The sequence below is a fragment of the Alosa pseudoharengus genome, unplaced genomic scaffold (genome assembly GCF_046254945.1).
Source record: "Alosa pseudoharengus isolate Yale_2024_CS ecotype anadromous, Long Island Sound unplaced genomic scaffold, YU_APseudo_1.1 YU_APseudo_1.1_scf_16, whole genome shotgun sequence".
NCBI classification, from domain to species: domain Eukaryota; kingdom Metazoa; phylum Chordata; class Actinopteri; order Clupeiformes; family Clupeidae; genus Alosa; species Alosa pseudoharengus.
Window position 1 is genome coordinate 30,726,656 of NW_027468630.1, and position 26,124 is coordinate 30,752,779.

At 45.2% G+C, this 26,124-nt stretch overlaps 1 protein-coding gene across 1 annotated transcript in view; it reads right to left on the reverse strand.

Moving 5' to 3' along the window:
* Positions 1–940: 940 nt before the first annotated feature.
* Positions 941–26,124, reverse strand: part of prtga (protogenin homolog a (Gallus gallus)) — a 32,730-nt gene continuing 7,546 nt past the window's right edge. Inside the window, exons 3-19 of the mRNA XM_076286626.1 lie at positions 19,772–19,916; positions 19,532–19,665; positions 18,954–19,250; positions 18,644–18,803; positions 17,840–18,087; positions 15,862–16,026; positions 14,420–14,725; positions 12,753–12,941; positions 6,081–6,176; positions 5,712–5,898; positions 5,327–5,454; positions 3,691–3,861; positions 2,352–2,534; positions 1,899–2,022; positions 1,619–1,754; positions 1,421–1,531; positions 941–1,327 (exon numbers count right to left, since the gene is read on the reverse strand). Coding sequence (XP_076142741.1) covers positions 941–1,327; positions 1,421–1,531; positions 1,619–1,754; positions 1,899–2,022; positions 2,352–2,534; positions 3,691–3,861; positions 5,327–5,454; positions 5,712–5,898; positions 6,081–6,176; positions 12,753–12,941; positions 14,420–14,725; positions 15,862–16,026; positions 17,840–18,087; positions 18,644–18,803; positions 18,954–19,250; positions 19,532–19,665; positions 19,772–19,916 — 3,167 coding nt within the window. The remainder of the gene's footprint in view (positions 1,328–1,420; positions 1,532–1,618; positions 1,755–1,898; positions 2,023–2,351; positions 2,535–3,690; positions 3,862–5,326; positions 5,455–5,711; positions 5,899–6,080; positions 6,177–12,752; positions 12,942–14,419; positions 14,726–15,861; positions 16,027–17,839; positions 18,088–18,643; positions 18,804–18,953; positions 19,251–19,531; positions 19,666–19,771; positions 19,917–26,124) is intronic.

The window sequence follows — 26,124 nt, forward strand, 5'->3', positions numbered from 1 at the left end:
TATGATGAGCAGTTCAGCTCAAAGATGAAACCCTGTCAATCAGCCATGTAACATCATAAAAACACATGGCTTGTTCAAATGTACTAAACCTTGTTCCCTGAGTTAAGGAAAAAATACAATACAAAAAATGCTTAAAACGAGGTAGTATAAAACAGGGATTGAAAGGGCAAATGCACTTCCAGATACATAGAAAAAATAATTCAACATTTATCCCATCTTTGGAATTTCTTGAAATGTGAGGGCTTCAAATAAGTTAAACCACACACTCCTGGGTTTCTTCATAATGCGTAAGAATGTGGACAAACATATAATATACCTGAGAGCATTCATCTGAAAAATCGGTAGGTACACTAGTACTGCATGTATGTGAGAAATAAAATAGGAAATGCAGTGCACTTACAATCCCATACTTTAAAAAACAAAACAAAAAGCACAGAAAAACAGAAGACAACTCTAAGCTAATTGAAGCAAATTATTGCTATCAGGAAGTATCAATTGTTATGACAGTGGGGTTACCCACTGCATATGTAAGTAGACATTAAATACATAGTTGATGTTTACCCAAGGTAAACTGAGGTAGATCGTCAGCAAAGGGAGGTCCATTATCCCTTTTGCTCCAGTGACAAACTTAAATAATGTCAGAAAATGTAACAGTCATATTTCCCATTTTTTGACAATCTTTTTGAAACATTCATGGTGGGTGAGATTTACACAAATAGACATACACAAAAAAGGGAATAAAAAAAAAGGAAAAAATGGGGACATTCAATAAACGCAGGTCTTTGGCATAAATATGAAGCCAGAGCCCAAGTCTTCCAAGTAGCCTCTTGATTTTGGCTTCCTGCTCATTGTCCATCGAAACAGGAGGGAGGTGGAAAGGCAGGTATAAGGGGATGGGGGGCAGGGATAGAGGTATGGAGTGCTGGGGTCATTCACACCGCTACAGGGAAAGTGCAGACTGAGAAATTACTGGGACCTCTTGCTGCTCCTGGCAGGGCCTTCCTGTGGCTTCTCCCATGTCCACAGTGAGGTCAGATGACGGAGCCTCAATAACGCATTCACCTTCAGACCCATCACTCTCCACTCCCTGCAGAGAAGACGGCCGACTGCCTTGTCCTGACGACAGATTGGTCATCTCCATTTCGTCATGGGAGTAGCGGCCCGAATCACCAGTCTCATGGCTCCCCTCACTGTTCTGGGAGCCCTCAGTGTCTCCTGACGAGCTAAACAGAACCTGTAGGGAGGTGGGTTGGTGGGCCTCCTCCTTATAGCATAGGACAGTGGTTCCTGGCTGGTAGGAACATGTGCTATGGGTCCTCCACTGATTCTGTGTAATAATACAAGGAAAAATGTATGATGTAACAGACTGTTAACCACCATGGAAATTGTGTTACATCCACTTGATTATGTTTCTTTTTACCTGGACTTTCTGTTTCTCCTCCTTCTCAAAGAAAAGCCATTTCTTCTTATTCTTCTTTTCGGGACTTATGTTGACAGGGCCATAGCTATTTATGATCAAATTCGTTCCACCCTAAAATGTCAAAGTCTCAGAATTAATTTTCTTACATTTTCTAACAAACAAGTTAAAGCAAGATTAATTGTACATTTTGATTCTCACCTTGGCGTCAACAAAATGGTCACTCATCATGGGCACCATAACCTCTGCATTCTCAACCTGAATGTCTCCAGCCAAATGAGAGAGAGCAGGAATCGGGCCACCACCTTGCCTCACAGTTTTTGTTGTGGAGGATTTCCTATAAAACCAATATGATTTCATTACACTTTTTGACTATTGAGAATGAGTATAGGCCTAAAACATTATCCAGTAAGTGCAAGGTGATTGAAAGGAAACATATCGACACCAGAATGGTCTGATAATGGTCATCTTGTTAGATTACCTGTCTTTGCCCCTACACACAAGGATTAAGGCGCAGATGATGATGCAGGTGAGTGCTACACAGACTCCTAAGATGATGCCAGTCATTGACTTCTGGTCCAGGTGGTAGAACCCATCAGAAAATGCTGTAATACACATAATTAATCATGACAAAAGTCCCTTTACGTGTCACTAGAAAGATACCTAATTTTTCCCAAGTAGCTGAACCATGGTGACTGACAGAAACACATCTGGTATTCACAGGGCCACATTACAATGTATATCATTTAAACTGGAAACTTTTTAAATAGTCAATTTTATGCTGCAGCCTTTACAAGAGAATGTTTACAGTGAAGTTAATATTTATTACAGCCTTTCTAACAGAATATTTACAGTGGAGTTACACCAAGGGGTCCACTAGGGGGCTCTGGTCATATTACTTTAAAGACCATTGTTCCATGAAAGCTCCTCTGACCTGTGGCATGAGAGGAGCCATGTGAGCGTCTGGGGACATGGCCAGAGGAAGAGCTGTGGGTTTGTACAGCCAGCTCTACTGCACTGGAGAACGGCCCGTCACCCATCTCGTTGGAGGCCGATACTTTCACCAGGTAGGTGTTCCCTGGCTCCAGTTTCTCCAGCAAAGCCATAGTGATGCTCCCTGTGAATGTAAAAATGAAAGGGACAGTTAGTCGCACACGCCTGAAAAATGATTACAGATACGGAAAGAAAAAGCCTGCCGTGTCATCTGTGGTCATCAATATATTCTCTGTGGTCCCAAAACTAAAGGTGACTTAAGTGCCTCTCTCCCATGGTTCTACTGAACCATGAAAACCCAAGGTTTACTGCACAGTGGAAAAAAACATAAAAGATTCCCAGCAGAGGAGAAGCTATTTGCGACCCGCGTGCCCAGAGAACAAGAGGGGGTCAAAGATCGAGGGGCATGCCCATTCCAACCTCCTGTACCACCCAGCCCCTGGCTGTAACACAGCCAAACCTTCAACAGTAACTGTCACAGAGCTGCAAGTGATTTACACCACAGAGGGCCCAAAGCTGGGTTGGGGGGCTTTGTGGATGACCTCAGTTTTGACCCTCCACAACGACAGCTCAGGAGTGAAGCGGAGATGCCGTGCATTTCAAGGAGTCATCTGCTATCAATTACATCTCTGCTTCTCAGAAACCTACTGGCAGTTCCAGGAGCTTAAAAAAATTGGCAGCTGACTGTGTCACAGATATGTGCCCAGTCAAATGTCAGCATGTCTAAGCAAATCAGCAAAATTTGTTTTTTCTTTCCCAAGTAGCTTGACTGTTAACAGTAGACCATTTTCCCCCATTTATATGTTTGTGTAATCTTGGGTGGAATTCATTGTTCATAAATGTCCTTGTTAAACATTTTTGATATTTTTCATTTGGTGTAGAACCTTATGCAGAGCTTTAAACCACACTTTATGTAATGGAGGCACTGTCAGTAGAATATTATTTTCGTTGTTTGACAGTGGTCACTGTTACTTAGCCAGACTGGGACATCATATACTTTAATGTAACCCTGGATCCAATAACTCTTAAACATGTATTGTCTGAATGCTAAGACAACAGACCATTATCTAAAAGCAGACAGGAATCACAAGAGATGAATGACAAATACAGATGTGGATTGTAGGATGAAATGAGATATTGATTTCCAATCGGCTTTGTGGTGTGGAGGGGGCTGATGTCAGGGGTCTGTAAGGGCTCCCTGCAGACCTCTCTGCCCAGCAACTGCTTTCTCCCTCTCTCTTTCTTTCTCTCCCTCTCTCTTTCTCTCTCTCTCTGCTCACCTTCTCTTTGGAGCACCTGCCATTCGCCAGCCACCCAGGCCTTGCGGGACGCATAGAGGATGGTGTAGTGCGACACGGCTACATTGGGATCATCTGGCAGCTTCCAGGACACGAGGGCTGTGTTGTCCTCAATCAGCGTCACCTTCACTCCGGATGGAGGCTGTGTGGGGGCTGTGGGAGAGGAGAGGAGAGGAGAGGAGAGGAGAGGAGAGGAGAGGAGACTTGAGAACTGTAGAAAACAGCATTTTTGGACTGAGAAGGCAGGAAGTCTACTTTGGCAGTGAACCGAGCACAACCCGAGCTCAAATCTGATACGACCAGAACACTCATGGGCTTTTACTCGACTGTGATATGGGAAACCTGATGGGAGGACAGAGAGTGCAAAAGGAGGCCTCCAGAGGGCTGTGATCTATTCATGCTTGGCACACTCCCATGCTCAATCAATTTAGTGCTGCTGAGGCTTTTTCTGTAAATCCACTAAATGGCACTGGCCTTTTGGGAAGAGAACTAGAAGTACAGAGAGGCTGTACTTAAAGGAATTATCCGGAGTAAAATGCACTTTAGACCGATTTACGGATGATTTGGGGTACATACGTTGAGTTGACATCAAAATCATGTCATTCGGATGTGTTTTGAGAAAGTTCGATTGTACCGTTTTCAGTCACAACTCGTAGCCTGGAAGTGAGCAGGGCATTTCAATTTCGCCGCTACAAAACGCTATTTTTATACCTCTTCTACAGTTCCAAACAACATAACACTTATGTGGTAGTGAGTAGAGGGTCCCTAAAGCCAAACCGAAATATCCCGAGGTCTTTATGTGGTCGAATAGAGAGTCCAGAATGAATTTCATCAAGCCAGTACCTTTCCGGAAATGTTGCCATCTTTGCTGTTGGAGTCTTATTGCTGAGTGTGTTGTAACACGCTCTGGAAATTCACAATTGTGTCGCCGTTTAAAAAAAAAAAACATAGTCCAGTATTTCTTTCGAAATTGAAATGAAGTTGTATGAAATTGATGATGAAATTCATTCTGGACTCTCTATTCGACCACATAAAGACCTCGGGATACTTCGGTTTGGCTTTAGGGACCATCTACTCACTACCACGTAAGTGTTATGTTGTTTGGAACTGTAGAAGAGGTATAAAAATAGCGTTTTGTAGCAGCGAAATTGAAATGCCCTGCTCACTTCCAGGCTACGAGTTGTGACTGAAAACGGTACAATCGAACTTTCTCAAAACACATCCGAATGACATGATTTTGATGTCAACTCAACGTATGTACCCCCAATCATCCGTAAATCGGTCTAAAGTGCATTTTACTCCGGATAATTCCTTTAAGCCACACTTCAGCCTCAGCTTAGTGAATACTGGGGGGACAGAGTCACATTAACAGCTAGCTAAATCAGGTCAAATACACTATCTGAGTGCTTCTTGATTTTAGCAACACACCAGTGGCAACCTACCATGGGATTACCTCGCAATCAATGATGATCTCCTGTCTTTTGTCCACTTTAACAAGAGGTTCAATGATCTTACTACATGCGTATTCATGGGAACAATGGAAGACCCCTGAACAAAAGAGTGGCTTTCCTATATCACAGGTCAATACGTGTGAGTGGTGGAGGGTCTCCATGCTCACCTTGTGAAAGTGTGCTCTGGTACACAACAGGGCTCCATGGACTGAAGAGCTGGTCCACGTGGAGACGAACTGCAAACTCATAGCGGGTGTTGGGTTCCAGGTCCTGTACTAGCAGACTCTGTTCAGCTCTGCACACGACAGGGTGTTTCAAAGATGATTACAATGACATGGGTGTACACTGCACACTTCAGGTGCACACAGAAATGGCATTATGGTGTTTTGCCAAGGTGTTTCAGAATTTGCCTTGGTAATAAAATGGACAATATAACATATGAGATATATTGTTTTTCTAGGCCTGTTAACACATTTTGTGTTAAACACAAATGCTGGAGATGTAGATATGTTAAGCTGCCTGTGTCATGAGAAACAAGTGTGGGCCACGTACGTCTGGAGGTAGAGCACCAGTGAGGCGTTCTGTAAACCCACAGGATTACAGCGGACAGTGTAGTTCACCATCTGGCCCGTAGTGAAAGCAGGCCGCCCCCAGTGCAGGTACACAGTGGATGAGCTGTTGGTCTTGGCATACAAATGGTGAGGGGGTGGTGGTGGGGGTACCAGACGATCACGGACGGCTAGGAAAGAAAGAGGATTTTTTTAGATACAGCATGCTGACAGTTCATGGCACTGTCTGACTACATTACTGAATAAAATCATCATAGTGATCTTGACAGCTCAGTGTCATTATATGTTTTCAATGCATGACACAATACAATAAGATACATATAATGTATTTACTAAAATAGAAGCAACTTACAGACACATCCAGGGGTGCTAATAGTCTGGTCTGCTTGGTATCCCTCTCCCATGAAATTGTAAGCCAGGAGCTTGACATGATACTTCTTTCTGGGGTCTGCATATTCAAAGACAAGACAACATACGTGCATAAGACATTTTGCTGACACTGTCACTTGGCCTTCAGCATCCCCCTCCATGCATTGATAATGACCCCAGCGTGTGGATCCATAATTGACGGTGAGGGTGGCAGAGAGGTGTGTGAGTGGCCAGCAGGGCGTTTGCTGACTCAGGCCTGTGTGTGATTGGAGTGGGTGCTGGAGCTCAGGGGGCCAGTCTATGGCAGATGTGTGGCGTTGAGGGCTCACAGCGCTTGACCACCACAGCCATCCACCCCAAGACCCCCCCCCCCCACCCTCCCCCCACAAGCCTACCCAGAGCAGCACAAAAGATGAGCACCCCATCCATCACGCTGTCAGCGTGCGGGGAGAAGAATGGGTGGCTTTCACCCTGCACCCCATCCCACCCCAGCCACTGCTGACCACTGGTCACTGCCCAGTCAGCCTCCAGGACAGGGGGGAGGGGCTGCAGCAGGAGACAATGGCCCCATGGGAACGAAGGAGCGGCCAGTCACACATCCAAAGCCAGGGCCCTTACAAAACCTTTGTTGTAACAAAAATCTTAAAGGCATATATATATATATATATATATATATATATATATATATATATATATATATATATATATATCAGCATCACATCAAATAACAAAAAAAAAAACACTGCTGGTTCTTGTCTACTGCGGTGAAAAGATCATGGTATGATAGGAGTATCCAGTTTTAAATCCTGAATGGCAGTTACAGGGAGTATATTTTTCAAAAAGATAACTCACGTCACAACATAACACAAAGGACCCTGCTCACATTTATTTCTAGGTGAAGTTAAAGAATATACAGGCACAACATGGGTGACACGCTTAATCTGATCCTGATGACTCATGTCACAGAGTGACTGATATGAGGAAACAGAGCGGCTTCACTAGGAGACATTAGAGTACTATTAGCAAGGCAATTACAGGAAGCTTTCACAGCAACCTTGGAGACCTTCCAGAAATAACACAACATATCTCAAAGTAATGAGTTACTGCCAACCTGGAATTCTCACCTTCTCAATATTTCAAAGTATGCTGCAGATAATTAGACACTTCAAGCAGGGCTTCAGTGAATTCTTTAAATACACATCAGTGCCCAAGACATATCACCACCATCAATTTTAATATTATATATTAATGAATTCATGAATATACAATGCATCAAATGTTGTCAACATGGAGACAACAAATGTCAATAACTTCTTCATTAATCTTTATCTACACTGTGAAACATACATGAATGCTTAAAAATTACTTCAACAAATGTCGGCTTTGCGTAAGCCTGAAAGCCTGAAATATGTGTTTTTCAAATAGTATAAGCCCACTGAGAAAGATATATAGCTATGGGTACTTGGAACTTGTGAGACCTTCCAGATGGTGAGCGGTGCACTCAAGTTACCCTGTAGTGTTCATTACAGCCACTAGAGAGTGCTACATGACACTGGATCTGAAGGAGATGAAAGAGAGTATTGGAAACAGTGGCAAGGATATCACTCTGAAGTCTCACCCACTCTCAGTGAAAGCAGTGCTCAATACAGACCACAGTACAGACATGATTTCTGATTTCTCAGTCACACACACACATTCAAAAATAATGTATCTCATTTCTCAAAAGTGATTTCAAATGTCCTTGCTGAAGCTTGTCCCCAGAAAAGTGGTTGGAAATGCCCCAATGAGCATCACAACCCCCGTCGTAGACAGCGGGGCACCTCTGTGGCTTCATAAACACGTCACTTTGACACCTCCGCCAACTCAGGTGCCACCTTTTGGGCAGCAGGAAACTGAGCCTGCTAGCCCAGCAGCACAGGCAGAGTGAGGTGTTAGGTGTTCTGGGAGCTAGGGAGGCGCTGGGAGGGTTTGAGGGGAGAGGGGGGGGAGGGGGTGGCTGGAGGGGGAGCGCGCAGTGACAGGGATCCACAAGCTTCAGTGGAGCCAGCCTGGGGTCAGGGGTCAGGCCCAGATAAAAACTCCCTAGGAATTCCAGGTCATGGGTGTGGAATACGAGTTGAGTCCTTTTTTCTCCCAGAATACCCCCCAGCTTTAGTTGGGTGAAGATAAAGAAATTATTTCAGGCAGATGGAAAAGAGGGGGAAAACTCTTCAGTTTAGTGCAGAGTGGAATGGCTAAAAACTAACCTAAACTAACTAAAAACTAATACTAATGTATATTTTATTTAAGATATACTTCTGTACATATTTTAAACAGCTTTGTCTATGACTAAATATTTATTAATAATAAATTAGCATTTTAAATGAGAAAATAAATAAAGCAAAAAAAATTCATGCTCCTACAAAACTAGCAAATATATATGGGAGGATCACTGAATAGTTGCAAATACTGTAGTTGACTCTTTGAAAAATGAAATAAATCCCAGTGTCACCATTCCCTAGCTCCATGCCTGGGGACTATGTCCGATTCCATGCTCCATCTTTTTAGGGGTAGTGGTCAGGGAGTTCAGCCCAGCAGTGAGCCCTGCCCCTCTGCATTGAGGCCTGGGGCAATTACGCAGTGAGAGAAGTAGAGGGGATGACATCTGGGCCGTGACCTTTGACATGGAATCTGGGCAAGCTAAATCCTGCTGTGGGTGGAGCCTCATGAGGGGGAGGGTTTAGCTGGGTAACCAAGCAGAAAAATGCTATAAAAAACATCAAATGTGTGATGGACAACTAGAAACAATTTTAGGTTTAGATTTGGGTGTATTTAGAAAAATACTTTTATCCAAAGAGACTTACGTATCATAAAGTGTACGTATAAAATGGTCATCCTATGAGAAAATGTCAAAATAGAGATACAAAGATCTAGAAGTTGTAGTGGTAATACTTATACACAGGGCGTTAAATAGCTTAACATTTTTGGATTCAACAATAAATAGTAATTGTTATTTGCTTATACTGCCAATAAAATAGGAAAAGAGGCAGGTTTTTCTTTTGTATTGAATATGCACACTGAGAGAGAGATAATGCCTCATCACACACACACACACACACACACACACACACACACACACACACACACACACACACACACACACACACACCTCACCCTGCAGTCACTCATGCCTGCACTGATTGCCTCTCACAATAAACTGGATTCTCAAAGGAAGGTATGTATTAGCCTTGAGTCTATTCAACAACACCAAGTCCCTCACACAGATACGGGATGCTATATATGCCTTAATGCAATAATGTCAAATGGATGTTAATGGCCCTATATGAGCTAGCATATGTAGATTCAACACTACTCATTACATTACAATACATTACAGATGAATTACGTGTCCATTTTATAATGAAGCACTATAGACTGTATAAAATAATGAAGCACACATTCCTCAGCGGTTTGTGGTCACCTGATTTTAACAGGGCATGTGTGGATCCTGTGGGAGGTCAGGGCTTTGTTCTACTCCGAGGCCTCGAAAGCAGAGCTTGTGCTCTCACACACTGAACCCCCTGTGCCATATCACTATCACACACACACACACACACACACACACACACACACACACACACACACACACAGCTACTTGGACAATATGTTCCTCTGTGCCCATACACATAGGAGGCCCCTCTTCCCACAGATAGCCAGTGAAGTCAACATTTGTTTAAATCAAAGCGGGAAGCCTATTGATGTCCCCAGCATCACTCATCTATCTTTTGACACCAAGATGAAATACTGGATTTGTAAACGGAACAAACACGACTGACTCCATATGATGGCCTGCAGCAGGCAAAATAAATCTCAGACTGTCCGTTGGTTGCCACAGGCTCAGGCAGTATTTTAACCCCAATCACTCCAGGAGAGGAACAAGCAAAACAGGGAAAACGACACCCTGTCACAGGCCTCCACTGAGGCAGTGCTCTCCTTCAAAGGCTCATATTCCTCTCAGGAAGAGCCATTCATCATGGAAAGAGCGAGCAGAGCACGTGCAATGTCACTCTCTCTCAACATGACTCAGTATGGGAGCCTGGGCTACTGACACATCCGTGAGCTAAGATTGTACAAGACAGATCTGTTTACTCGCCACTAGCCACAGGTCCCACTGCCCATGGCAAACTCAACATGGTTGACTTTAATGGCATACAATGGGGTTATTATGGGTAGGAGAACTGTGCAATGGATCTAATGGAATCTTTCAACTCATAGGCTATTATAAAAGGACACATTGTCGTACACAACACAACAAATATCAAGAGCTCATTTATGACTCACAAGCTGTGCTAGCGCCTGGGCCAAGAGCGACAGTTGGATTCTGGCTGCATTACAGTAAAGATTTAGCTAAAGATCAACCTTTACAAAAAATTCATGTGTTCTCCACCCGCTACTCCCTCATTAGAGTGAATTCACATCCGGATGGTTTATTAAGAGGCTTAAGTCATGCTTCGTCACTAAATAACTAAATAAAATCAATGATAAAATGCCCTCTCAGAGGTCAAATACAGCCATGAACTACTCAATTATAGGTAAACATGAACATTAAACCTGATCCAAATGTATGAGGACACCCAAGTTTAATTAAAGAGGCCCTATATTAGGAGACTTAACATAAAGCAATTACTGTAGAGAGGCCGTCACCTTTATGGAGCTATAAATATTCAGATGTTATAAAGAGACCCCCAGGCAAACAGGCAAGGCAAAAGAGCAGCACTTTACAGGAACAGATCTTTACAGACTAACACACCATCCATTCTACATCTCATATACAATTTAATTATATAATAAAAATGTCTAGTCTATCGTCTTTCATTACCTAGTTTAGTTAGACTTTCCAGCATAAGCAGCATTTAAGTGAGTACTAATCAGAGGTTTCTGATTCTAGACAACACGTTTCCTACTATCTCTTCCAATTATATCAATTAGGTCACTATGGAAACATTAAATCAGTAATACTGTATTTTCTTCAACTACAACTTCTAATCTTGTTTGTGAGAATGGATTTCAGTCACTGAATTGTTAAACAAGAACACCTCAAGAGCCACCCCTTTAGATCCTGTGCATCATTAGGAGTGTTCAGCATGTGCGTACACTTTGTCCATCCACACCAAAAAGGCTGCAGGCTTCAGGCCAATCCCTAGCACTGTTCCTGTGAGTAAAGCTCTGAATTTGGTTGACTCTTGACCAATAAACACTGTTCTGCGGCCATGAGAGCAGCACAATGGGCAGCTTTGATGTGAGAGCCCCTCCAATGGCTGGGCTCACAGCAGTCATAAAACACATCATAAATCTCCCCCACAAAATAACAGCCTGACTCTCCTGGAGAGGCAACCATAGCACCACCACCACCACCACCACCCTCCACCCACAACAGGCCCAACGGAGGGACCACCAAAAAGGCTGCCCAATGCGACACTAATGAACACTGAAAGCCTACTATGGAGGATTTCTGTTAGGTTCCCAGGTCATGGCTTGTTAATAATAGAAGATGTATGTTTGTGTTCAAGCAGGTGGTAACTCTCAGGTTTTCCCACAGCATAAATTTGCTTCAGGCACTTTTTTGTTGTTAAACTGTACAAAGTGCCCTTTCCATGACAGAGACTGATTCAGATGTCAGACCATTTCTTTTCAGTGTTCAATTAATAAACAAAAAAGGCATAAATCACTCTCCAGTATCAGAGCTCTACTTTTCACTTCCTGCATTGTGTTGTCTCCCCTTGCCCTGTCTTCACTGTTCCCCTCACAGTATGGCCACTGCACGGCATAACAAAAACACTCCACCAGAGAAGAAACAGAGAAAAGGAGGATTCACACTGTATTTACGGCTCCTGGGTGCCTCCCCCTCCTCCTCCTCTTTTCCCAGAGCAGGGCCGTGGTCAGCCAAGCCTCCCCTGATTTACATTTCAGCTGCTGACCACATGGCTGACCCTGTCCTACCACAGATGGTCAGATGTCCACTGGTTCTGGAGTCGTGAGAGCTGCCTTGAGCACACATGGCCAGGGCAAAGAGGAGCTGACCTCCACGCTCTGGACAGCCCGGACCCTCCTTTTTGCTCTGACCAGACAGTTTGATTGGAGGACCGCTGGGTGGACACACATTCAGGTTTTGGGAGGTCAAAAGGTCAGTGGGGAGTGGGGATGTGGAGGGGTGGGAGTCCTGGTCCCTTCTCACAGGGAAAGGCCCTCCTGAGATGGGACACATATCTCCCATGACAGGGCTGATTTAATCAATCAGGCCTGCACTCTTTGTTGTCAATAGCTTCTCCTGATAGGAGGGTCCTCCATTGTTCTATGCAAAACTAATGACCTCTCTCTTCAGCACGAAGATGGTCAATTGCTCTACGGAATAGGTTGACGAAGGGTCACTGAAGTTTAGCAAACTGAGTTTCAATTTCAATCAAGTATGCTGATTGAAGCACAGTATGCATTCACACACATACAGTACTTTTGACTAAAACAATCACGAGTGGGGTAATGGGGTAACTCCTCTTTGACACTAAAACTGGATACACAACACACAGTTTATTCAATAGATTAAATCTTCTTACTATAGCTGAAAAAAGAAAGATCCATAGCGATCAGTTGGTGGTAGAGGGAGACACATGTCACTCACCCAGGCCTCCGATGGTGTAGTGGTTTTCCTGGGCACGCAACTGGATCGGTGGTCTCTCTGTCTGGGTCTCCTCATGATAGAAGAGCCGGTAGCCTTGGATGCCAGCAGCATTGCCCAGGGTGAGTCTCCAGTGGACCACAATGGTGGTACAGTTGAGAGGCTCCAGCAGCAGCTCCGGGGCCAGGGGCACTGCAGGACACAGGGAGAGAAGTCAGACACTCACAGCAGCGTCTCCTGCATCAGGGAGCTCACACACTCACCACTGGGTCACAGTTACAGCTCGACAGTTTGTGTGTTAGGTGTCTGATTAAACCTTGTGGAGAGAAAAGCAGCCTGGCTTTATTTGAGAGGTGCCATTATAACTGGGTGAAGCTCCTACTACTACTACTATGTTTGATGATCACAAGCCTAGAAATGCTTTTGTAGGCAGATTCTTTTTTGAGGCATTCATTTCGAAATTCAGTCGCATAAAACATGAAGCTGGCCTCTGGGTATTACTGTTAATGCACAACTGGCGTCCCAGCTGAGACTTTGCCCCATGGCATCTATTCTAGTCACGGCTGATGGACGGTACCAAAATCAGCAGGGGCTCACAGGAGGGTGGATGCAGGAGCCCAAAGTATTGTAAGAATGTGAGGCCGTGGAGGTCTCTGAGAGTAGGTTTAACTCCTGCTCCTGCTCCTGGTCTTGTTGACGCAACTAGGAATGTCTCCACCCAGCTGTTCTCCTGCTTTATCTGATGGAAATAACAGGCCGTGCTCCCGCTGCCCCCCACCTCTCCAGAGACTCATCGACTCTTTATAGCTACAGCAGGCACATCTACGGTCAGCTAAATACAGGCAGCAAAGACCCCACAACCAGGAGAAAAAGGCTATGTGGTCTGGACTCCCAGTTAGCTTGTCACGCTTACCTGGCTTTCAGGAGAGGCCTTAGAAAATGCAAATCTCTCTTTTTAGAGGGAGATTCAGAAAAGCATCCCCCTCCCCCATCTGAGAAGACCCTCTGGCCCTAAACAGCCCTATTCTTCTCTGTGCTGCTGGAGGCTGGGGTCTCTCTCTTTATGACCCATGACTGAGGCCATTCCCATGTTTTCTGACAGTGCAGGGCAAAGGTCACTGAGTAACAAATGCAATGCCTTAACAAGATTATTAGAGCGCGCTCTTCACATGGGCCTCTCTCTTTCTCACAGCACCACCAGGGACGCAAACACAGAGAGGCGACTCACACTATTCTCACTGAGGTTTGGGGGCACTCGCCGTTGTTTTGTTTTTGTGTTGTTTTTTTCCCTCTCTCTCTCACAATGAACTTTGCTTTCAGTGGACTTCAAAGCCACCGGCATTTGCATATACGTGCACGATATGGTTTAGTCAACTGGACGCTTCACTGAGAGCTTACAGGGTTGCGGCCCGTTCTTGTTTGCTTAATCTATACATGCCAAACACAGTAGGGAGGAATGTCAATTTATTTAACATGTACAGTCTGTAGGTTATCGTCTAAGCACTAATACCCACTTCATACCGCACTTCATAAAAAGATGCATGAAATTGACTAATCTAACTACAGTATGTTATTGGCATGACTTCATAAGTGTTTTACTATTGCAATGAAATGTATGCCATACTTGATACTAATAGTATGTACATCAGCACAGAGGAGCTCAGGTGTACCTTTGGTGCTGGAGGCTTTGGGAGTGCGGTGGGATGTCCAAGCAGACTGCTCCCCCCAGCCCACTTTGGTGGCAGCCGAGATGCGTACGAGGTAGATGGCGTCGGGCTGCAGGCCTTCCAGCAGGTGCTGTGTGAAGTGGCCCGCCAGCTCCAGCTGCGTGATGGTGCTGTCGGCGCTGGTGCGGTAGGCCAGCCGGTAGGCAGAGACGTGGCCGCGGCTCAGCTTGGGCGCCAGCGGCTGCCAGGACACATGGATGTCGGTGGGACTGCGGCTGGTGAGGCTGAGCTCAGGGGCACGCAGGGGCACTGGGGAGGACAGAGGGGAGGTGGTCAGTCTTAACTCACACACCACAGACCCATACAACCATACAGCAGTTACTAGCGCTAATTGTTTTATTTGTGACTATTTGTCTTCAAATAATTTTTCATTCATACTACATTCTCTGTGAAGTACAAATAAACACACATGTCCTTCCAACTAGCCACCAAGGGCTACGTACTATGCAGATCTGTGGTCCAGGTCAAATGGCGTCAAAAAAAGATTTTGCAGCATGACATTACTAGTTTTTGACCAACACTCCTTATTGCTGCTTTAAGACAACGGACTGCAATGAGAAGCAGCGCGGCCACTACACCTCCACGTATGAAGTGTGAGCCTGTTCCTCACAGGGCCAGGTCACTCCCTATAGCCTACTAATAGACGCAACACTTAGTCAGAAACTGAGTCGGGGACCATGCTGAGATGAGACAGAAACATATAGATCTCTATGATTTACTCTGTGCCATGTGCCCTTGATCTCCATGGCCTGCTGTTTTAAACACCACCAATAAATAAAGTTATATGTCAACACCAGGAAATATATGTCTACACCTGAGGTGAAGTTTCAAATAGAGGGCTTTTCCTATCATACGTTAACAAAACCCAGGGCATTGATTCACCAAGGAAATAAATGTCCTTCCCTGTATTAGAAGGAATGTGCTTGTGAAAGGTCTAAAGTTAGGCCAGGAGTCTCAGGATGATTTGAAATGCGAGGTCAGACCCCTTTAGCAGGAGTTAAATAACAGGTTGTATTTTCAACACTCTAGGACAGGTCTCTACATATCATCCAGCCTAATGTTTAACCAGTCGAAAGTCCTTTCATCTCCTTCTCCATGCCTTTAGTTGTGTGTCTTGGGGAGGGCAGCTGGTATTTGTTCTTTCAAAGAATGGGCTGTGAGGCCTATCAGTCCTCTCCACTAAAACATCCACACCAGCTGATTTACTCTCAGTTTACATCCCCAGAGTTCCAAATGGATCACAGTAATCATTTTGCACTAAGTGTGTAAAGCAGTTACAACAGAGAACTAGCTGAAATTGAATACAAGAACCTCCATGTATGTTTTGTAAATGTGTGAATACAAATAAGCACATGTGTGTGTATAATGTGTGTGAGCAAACTCACCATCTTCAAGAGTGTGCTGGACGATGTGGTCCGACATGCGGCTGGCTCCCATGGGCATGTAGGCCACAATGTAAAAGGTGTAGTTCCTGGCAGGCTCCAGGTCATCAATAATATAGCGAGTGGTGTCATTGCCAATGACAACTTGGTATTCTTCATTATTCAAACCTGGGTGGAGAAGAGAGGCTTTGTTGTCAAAACACACTGCATACAGTTACCCCTCACCACACCATCCACATGTTGTGACCTATAAATACAGTGGAAAGTAGACTCTACTGTTATTGTTCATGCATATCAACAGAGCAAATCTGAAAGTCAGTGAATGATAAAAGTGTTGCTGGAAACACTTATGCTTTCCAATATCTGTTAAAGAATCATGAATGGTCCATTGTCAAATGAGCAATGAAAGAAATGTTCTTGAAAATGTTAATGAGAGCGTTGTTTTTCAGTTGTTAATTAAGAGCCCCTGAAAGGGACTCACCTCTGACTCCAAGCAGGCCTCCCCACAATAACAGAGATTTGTGTGGATTACTGAGACTGAAGATACATCTGCACCCTGTAACTGCCTATCCTCTGGATAGACTAATTCATGTATAATTTCTTTGACTTTGGAAAGCCACTCATTATGTTTGTTGAATGATCACACTTAAGAATTCTGAAGAATTCTTTCGAAAAATTGAAGAAGTGCTACTCACTGTGGGCCACCATAGAGCAAAAGTGTCAACTCAATCAAACTAGTCAGATCGTCCGCATATCGCCAAGTCACTAACATGTCCATAACTCAAACTTTCCCACAGCTTGCACCTGATAACACTTTAATTAGCCTACTTTGGGGAAGATCGCACAAAGGAGTCACTTAAAGCCTGGATGCACTGAATCCCCCTGGCCCAATTTCTGACCTGGTAAACAGGCTCCTTGAGAGCAAACAGAAGAGTGCCTTGTTAGGGGCCCTGAATGTGCCTGGTGAGCCCCGCGCTGGACTTGAGGTGAAAAGAGAGAGCAGGACAAAGCCGGCCTTCCAGGCCGAGTCGAGCGCTCGCTCCCTGTGCCTCCTCCGAGATCCTCCAGTGCAGGATTAGCACACTTCAACACAGAGGCTAATTAGTTCCTGCCTTCAATGGAGCGCCCATTTATTTCCGATGTTTTCTGCCCATGACAACAGAGACATAGTGTAGTGTCCTGCCCATTCTTGTCAGTCTAAACGGCTAGGCTTTCTATGGCACAGGAACAAAATGTGCTACTAACTTCTCATCAAGTGAACAAAATCACTTACGAAGGCAGCCATTCATCAGGGGAAGAGGCTGATTTTCTGACTTTTTCCCTCCATTACTATGGCATAGCTTGACAGGTGTTTCTTCTGCATTCAAAAGCTTGGACTGGTCACAGGCAGCTGAATGACTTTACAAAACACACCACTAACTGTTCATTTTACTCTTCCTGCCTCTCATCAACAATAACTATTCAACTGGCACAGGGGAAGCACAAAAGACTCCAACAGCAGCAAAGGTCACGGCTCTAAAATCGCCATAAGGATTAAATATATTCCTGGAAGGTGTCTTTGTCCCTCTATCAAACTAAAAATTCACATTCTGGAATTGGGTAGAATCCTGCACCTTTTTTGAACAGCTGTAAGCACTAGAGGTGGCAAAAGCTATTCCTCTAGCTTTGGTGGTGTAGTCATTTATTTCCCTTGACCTCTGCTCAGCAACCAACTATTAACAACAGATGGCCAATCTCCCACATTCCATTTTCAGGGCAAGGAGGAAGTGGGAGCTCCGTGGACTCACAGCAGTGTTAACTGTTAACTCCCGGGGGCCACAAAGTCCATTAATCTCACCCACTCCACGTATATTTTACATCAATACAGCCCTTTCAACATACACTTTCATCAAAAGAGCTGAGGAGGAGACCATTAGCAAAATGTTTCCCATTAGGTTTTGTTTAGCTCGTTGGTTATTTACTTTGTGCTGCGTTAACTCACCTTCTGCCTTCATGTAGTGCACTGAGTAGGCGATGACTTTGTCGGAGTTGTACATAGGTCTCTCCCAGGCCAGCAGAATGGCCGAGCTGGAGACGGTGTCGGCACGGATGTTCCTGGGCGCACTCGGCCGATCCTCGGACATGACCACGATGAGTCGGGCCATGGACAGCACCGAGCCCAGCTCATTGTCTGCCTGACACTGGTAGATTGCATCATCCTCAGGGATGATCTGATTGATCACCAGTTTGCTGAATGAAACACGCACGCACACACACACACACACACACACACACACACACACACACACACACACACACACACACACACACACACACACACACACACACACACACACACACACACATACACGGTCATGTGCAAAACCAATGGTCCAGAACAATGAGCAATTACAGCTCCTTTTTTTCCTATTTCAGAATGCAATCTACTAACAAAGTGGGACAGATGCGCAAGCATAAAGGGGTAAATTAGCGAGGAAATCAACTAAAATGCCATTAGTCAGAAGTAAATTATTCAAGCTCCTCTCATCTAACTGGAGGCACAAGCTGATAAATATTTCATTGTTCCAGAGTTTCCCGAGGACAAATTAGCTCGTTTAAGAACACAAGATAGTCCCTCCAAAGGAGAGAGCTCTCGCTGTTCTCCCCATTACGTGGGAATGAACACCATTTCATCAAATCAGAAGCAGTGGAGCATGGCTTACGGCGGCTGTGATTTGTACAATTTAACACTAAATGTGACATTTCAGACCACTGAGAGCAAGAGAGAGGGGGGGAAGGGCTCTACCTGTGGTACATTTTGATCCTTCCATTTGAGTGGACCCTCTCGCCATTCTTCAGCCACGTGATGTGGGGGGTGGGCACCCCCTCCGCCTGGCACACAAAGCGAGCCGTGCCCGCACGAGGACGGGTCAGACTCTCAGGCCACTCCACCAGAGAAGGGGGAGCTGAGGCACAAACAATTCTCTTCAGCATTAGAGAAAAGCCAGCAAAATGTCCACAAATGTGTGACTAACATAATGCCAATTTACACACAGTTACAAAGAGGAGTGGTGATATATCTATGAAATGCGAGTAGAATGGGAAAGCACAGTAACCTTGCACAGTGAGGTTGGCCACAGCGATGGTGTAGTTGCGGGTGCCAGGGGTGGTGGCCCTGCAGATGTACACGCCCGCGTGCTGGGCCTTCACATCGGAGATCATGAGGTTGCCGCTGCCCAGCACCTTGGTTTTGAAGACGTCAATGGACTTGTGGTCAGCTCGGCTCCAGGAGATGAGCGGCCTGGGGTTACCTGTGGCCATGCACTCCAGTATGGCGCTCTGATGCAGAGACACCGTCTGGTTCTGGGGTCCAGCGACAATGCGAGGCCTCTGGGGGAGTCGGGCACCGTGAGCTGTGGGACATTAGAACCAGCACTGTCACACCCTCAACCAAGCTAGGTAATGATCTATGGGCACAGTATTGCCAAATTAATAACCTCTATGTCAAGGTTATACAACTTGTTAGTAATATAAATAGTCATAACATCTATCTACTTTTCCAGAAAGCTACATCATTTGTTGTTGTTGTTTTTTAAGAAAAACTACCACCAAAAGTTCATATGAGGAGTTCTAGACCTAATCATATTCAATGAGGCCCTTACACACATATAAACACACACACACACACACACACCTGGAGTGATAGTCAGAGTAGCCTCTGTGCTCTTGCGACGGTTGGCGATGTTAGTAGCCACACAGCGGTAGTTGCCAGCGTCCCTCTGATCGACTCCCTGGATCTGCAGCACTCCAGTGGGCAGTACAGTTATCCTGCACAGAGACAAGCTCATTAACCTTTCTGCAAAGACCTCTGGAAGGAAGAAACACCATCATGTGTACTTGACAAAAGCAGAACCAGTGCAAAAGGAGGACAAACCTTTCTGTTGCCAAGGGTAAGGTGACTCTGTTAAACTCCCAGGTGAGGATAGGGGGAGGACTCGCCGTGATTTTGCAAGAGAAGCGAGCAACAGACCCCTCTGTGACCACAATTGATGTTGGCTGGATTGTAAAAGGGTAAATATCTACAAAAGAAAAGATGGAACAAACTGTCAGTCAACAATACCGGTAATTGGGCACCATGTAAATGTCAGAATGACAGAAACAGTGCTGTTTGGCCACCTCACAATCCATTGAAACATCTCCCGCACCTCTCCCACACACACTGGATACACATCCGATTAAATATGGATCATCATCCATTTTATGTCAGTGGGACCCTGCTTATGTGATTACTCATATGGACACACTCAGTGTACTCGCATGGATCTATAGGGGTCTATGGGTCATCACTCATGTTAGCTCTGGACTTTGTTGAGGGTGTCCTCAGTGCATCATGTGATCGCCAAGGTTGAATGTATTTCAATCCATCAACAAAATCCTCCGCATCAAAAAGACTTACGGTTAAATCTCCAGTCAATGGCATTTATGGAAATCAGTTACACTACTGAGCCTCCAGAAATATCATATCAATACTCTATTTAAATTAATGAATACATCATCGCCCTGGAAGCTATCTTGGATGAGGAAAATTCGAAGGGTCAAAGCCAATTAACTATCATACAAATTATGTGAAAAAAAATCTGAATAGATTTCTGTTCAGAACTATGTGTAATTTAAAACATTATGACATATCTGGCAACTTGAAGATTTTTACGTCATAAGATAAGATGTAGGCAAACTACCATTTTGGGTCTCCAACTTTAGGTTGACTCTGAATATCGTCCACCTAAAGTCTGTACACAATCTGGCATACATTACAAGGGCATAATCTGCAAGACCCTACTTGTGCTGTATCTTAGAGCCAAATGTGTCTTTTGACCTCAGCCTCTTACTGTCAGGGAAAGTGGTTTGTTAGATGACACATGTCCATTTAATAGGCCAACAGCAACAGGTAAGCCCTCTGTGTTTTCTCTCATGTAGACTAGTTCACAAGCCCAAAGCCAGTTCTTCTCTCCCAGTGTACAAAATCTCTCACTAACCAAAAAAAAAAAAAAAGAATATCTTGGCTCGCACCCAAATGAGAAGCAGAACACAAATCAGATACCCGATAGTGAACAGTTAGCTGTTACCCTTCTGGGAGTCCCTCTCAGTGGGCTCTGATCAGACAGCAGGCCACAGCCTTGCTAATCTCATTAATAAACTCCTCACCTCAGCCGAGCGCAGAGCCAGAGGGATCGGCTGTCAGGACCTGGCAGCACACACCTGCCAGGCTCTCGAAAACACTAGAGCACCAAAGCATTTCCTTATTCACCCTCACTACTGAGTGACACACAGGTTGTGTTCAACAGCAGTTTTCCTGATGAATCTTGCCGTTTCACCTTTAAAATGCATTCGGATCCACTCAAAGTTTGTCTAATCTCCTGACGGCTCTGTCACTCTCATTTGTCACTCCTATTTTATTATTTTTATTATTTTTAGGACAATATAAGAAAGAGAGAGAGAGAAGGAGGGAGAGAGCGAGAGAGAAAGAGAGAGAGAGTTGTATGGAGATGCCTGGTCTGGTCATCCTGCAGCAGGGGTGGGCAGAGGCAGGCTGCAGTGAAAGGTGATACTATGAGTGAAGGCTGAAGCTCGAGGAGACGAATAGCCAGCAGGAACCAAAAGGGCCCAAGCTGCTCTGTGTAAACACACGGGCATGAAAGGCCCCATCACATGTGGAACGCCTCAGAGGGAACACAGTCCTTTTGGTAATAATCCTCTTGTTCCCCTTTTCAAACCTCACCAGCACTAATTCCTTACTGCCCCCACCCCCCAACCCACACACACTGACAGAGTGGGAGAAAGAGAGAGGGGGCCGTTAGAGAGAGACACTTTTACTAATTTTATTACTGGTGTATTTCTTTTTTTTCAAAGGATAGAAAGGCCAGATTGTGTTGTGTGTTTTAGTAAATTCTGGTAATGATAACAATTACAGTTCAGTCAAATCAACTTATCTGCAAAGGTCTGGTGCATAATAGGTCATCATGCCATATGTCTGATAATTATAATATCATATTATTAAGTATATACCTCAGTAGTGCTAGGGGATACCAGATTGGACCTACCTAATGGAAAAAAAACCCCAAAATAGTCCACAGAATCAAGAACCCAAAATAGTCTACAACACAGAGAGGCTGTCCTCCAGCTACTCCTTTATGTGGCACAGAGACACTTCTCCAAACAGCATTCTACAGATAAGAGTTTCCTCTGGACCCAGTCTTCCATCAAGGTGATATTGTTGGCTAAAAACAGAAGAGGGAGGCCTTTCAAGTTCCTCTAAACATACAATACATTACTACAGCTCAATATCAGTTTGAGAGGATACCGCCCAAACTGCGGTATGGATGTTTTCTCTGGCCTTTTCAGGCAGAGTTGTAAAACCCCCATAAAAGCCATTAAGGTCAGCCTCTTCCCTCCCTACCCTCCCCCTCCCTTCCTAAAGATGCCCCAGGTCAATCATTTGTTAAAAGAAATCAATGACAGTGCTGCCTCTTATTTAGGCCTGTGTATAAATCACATTTTGGGAAGGTCTTAGGCAGTCTTTACAAAAAGCCCCAAGGCTTGATAACATCTACTTAATTATGGCATACAGTAATCAAATCCAAGTAGCCTATTCACATTCACATAAACACAGTTGACAGCCAGAGCAGACTCAGGCACAAACAAGAGCATCTCAAAACACCACACAACACAGGAATTGTACATTCTTTTAGTCACACAAGACCTGATTGGCATTACTTTGTCGAGGGTACATAACTTTGGCAACAGCTGCGGTTTCTCCGATTGTGCAGCGCAACAGCCTGGCCGAGTACAAACAAACACACGTCCCCGTGCTGTTTGAGAAGGACTGATGAGAGGCACTCGCTGTCCGCCACACAGTGTCCAGCCGCAGCCAGAAGAGGAGCTCGCATAAGAGACCACTCCACGTCCTTCAGCACAAACCATAACCCACCTGCCCTGTTTCAGCTCCACTGACACTTCAGCACAAACACAACACTGGTGCACATACACACACTCAGTGCAGAAAGCACCAGAGAACCAGGCTCAACGAAACTCCCACTATATCACGGACAAACACTTAGGCAGATCCTGACAACAACCAAAGGGGGCGCTAACTCTTTGCAGGCATGCTGAAGGTCGGACTGGCCTCTCTGGAAGTGATAAATGCTGCTACGTAACTTGTGTTGCCAGGTGTTGGCATGCTGAACAGCAGGATATCCCCCGTGGCCACACGGCTAGTTTTCCAGTGAATCATTAGCTACATAGAGGGCCTCCACATCCTTTCTCGGAAGGCATGCAGAGGGAATTCTCCTTCAGCTCACCTTTGCCATTTGAAATTAGATGGTGGTTCTTTGCTTTTTCACCCGTGTGAACGTTGCACCTTCAGATGCATATTCGTTTAGCGCCTGTTACCTTTGCTCAGGCCTCAAATGCCTGTGAGAATTTGCTTTGAGTTGAGGCAGAGGGCTTGAGGGAAGGGCTTCACTAATGGGCTCCTCGCCTGTGCTACTGACACCCATTGCTGTAAAGGTCACTTCCTTTGTGTCCATCTCTTTTGGGAGACAAACCGCTCCAATTCCCTTTCACTGGGCTCCCAGCCTCTCCACTTTTGGGCATTTTTAATTGAATTGGTTCTGAGCTGTTGAGTCTCTTGTAGCTCTGGAACAGTGTGCCCCACTGTGGCGGAACTTTGATGTGGGGATGCCGGCTACGGCAGAGGGACAGAAATGCACCCTCTGACCAGCAGGGGAGTAACTGTAGTGTCTCCAGCTCAGTGGACAGAACCTGGGGATACTGTCCTGTCAAGAGGCCTTCTTCTCAACGTTCCTCACGGGAGCAAGACTCAAGTCAACATCAAACACATTCCAATCCATTGCAAAGCATAACTAGCGTGACGAGGAGGCTTCCCAGCCAGGGAAGGCCTTAGGGCAAAACAAGGATGAGCTCCCGGAATTCTCTCCTTTTCTGGCTTCTTGTTTGCAGCCTGCATCTTAGCAGATGCTGGATTGGGAAACTGCAGGACATATATTGATTATTGACCAACAACTAAGCACTACTGTGATATCCACAAAACCCTCCCAATAATGGTCAGTGCTCTGGCCCTGAACAACGCAAAAACATACAGCTGACCTTTTGTCTGCCAGGGAGATAAAAACCAGAGGGCTTCATGTTTTAAGGGGGGGGGGGGGGGGGAGAATACTCAGGAAAGGCAAGGCATGTAGGCTCAGGACCTAACTGTGTCTTAAAATGGTTTCTAGAGGACTTCACCTCAACATGCATTAAATCACCCACAGGATTAGTTTTTAAAGCCCCCCCTCCAAAATAAGACACATGCACTGCATTGCACTGAGATTTATTTCATTGGTGTCTTGGGGGGACCTGGGGATCACATTACAAAGATTCTCTGCTGATGTCCTTAACACAAGCTTTAACACCCCATTTGAAATACTACTAAAGTGCGTAGTCATTCCGGTTTACTACTGTACATCACACTAGCGAGCTGACATCCTAGCCTTGCTTTCAAACTAGAGATGAGGCCTAAGCCTATGGATTCCTGACCAAAACGTAAAGAGGGTCTGGCCATCTGCCCCCTCTGGTGACCTCACCTCTCACCTCTGACCTCCACAAATCCTAGCCAGGGCTGGGCTGATCCAGGCAAGGCTATGCAAGGCCACCCCAACGCAAAGCAGAGCCTGCTGGCCCTCTGCTGTGCAGTCGGCCCATCAATAACCCTGAGGCCCCGCAGAAAGTGCCCTCCTGCAGCTCAGAAATCCCACAGCCTCTCTCTAAATCGTTCCTCATTACCAAGGCTGCACAGCACTGGACAACTTGTACAGGTCGCCTTAGTCCAGGTCTCGTGTACATTCAGTCTGTAGATTAGCTTTATTTTTGTTTGTTTCTGTGGATGTGGTTTTGACCTCCATCACCCCCTCTTGTGTACATCTCTCTCTCTCTCCCTCTCTCTCTCTCTCTTTCTCTCTTTTTTTCTCTATACTCAATGACTAACACAGCAAACAATCAGTAATATGGCCCTGGAATTTTACCATATTGACTAAAAAATGCAAAAGTAACACAAGCAAAACCGATATGGCTTGGCAGGCATGTTCTGTTTTCTGTTTCCTTCAGTGGGTCTGTTACTCTCTCCATACCTCTCTGAATCTACCCCTGTTTTATGGTGAGACACCCCGCTGCCATCCCTGCGTATCCATGACAGACGGCCTTTCTGCAGCCAGCAGCTCGCTTAACAGTGGGTCAGTGGACAGGTCAAACATGGACAAAGGTTCCCTTGGAGACGTCAGGGGCCAGCTCTCAGTCCCCCTTTTCCCTGGTCACTCCAATGGCTCTCCATAGCTTAAGGGGGCCTTCTCAGCCCATGAAGAAAGAGACTAGGCACCATAGCTGAGATGAAGTTTATAACTTTCAGGAAATACACACTGTCTCATGACAAGAGTACAACAGAGGCAACTACAGGCCTAATACCTCTGTTCAATTTGAGACCATTTTTGCATCTTTCATCACAGCACTAGGTGGGAAATGCCAAATGGCTCTTCTAGGAATTAATTCATTTTTATGTGTGTGGTGAGATATTGTCATGGTAATGAATCTCACAGTGGATGGCTGCAGCAAATGAATCCCCTCTCACAACCACACACACACATTTCTGTCCCCAGGAAAAGTATGTGTGAGCGCAAGTATAAGTTCACTACACTTACTAGCACTCCTGTACATGAAACATTAGTGACATGTGCCTAAGTGACCTTCCTTATAGCCCCCAATCCCCTTCCTAACACAAGTTAGCTGTGTGAGCATGTTTGGGTCAAGCCAAGCATCCTGTTTATCTGTCTATTGCACTCTTTGGTTCTTCTTTGTTATGAGTCCTCTCAGGACCAGAGTAGCCAGAGTGTCTGTTGACAGGTAAAACGGCTGAGTGCGTCCTACACTGCTAATTCGCTCCAGGCCACCACCACCAAGGCCTTCCAATATGTGCTAAAACTCAGGAAGTGGCCGGAGAGGATGTGTTCCTGTTCCTGTCACCGTTGCTTGTGTCTGTTTCTACACAGCCCTGATTGAAACAAGCTGGAGGATGGGCAGCAGAGAAGAGGCTTGTCCAGTGGAGTGTGTCCAGACCAGTGAGGGGCAGAGCTGTGCTCATGTGGAAATTTAAAGCAACACCAAAGAGTTTTTTGTACCTTAAAATAATGCTTCCAATGGTTCATCAACTCGTAACAGGGTGAACGGCACTTCTGCATT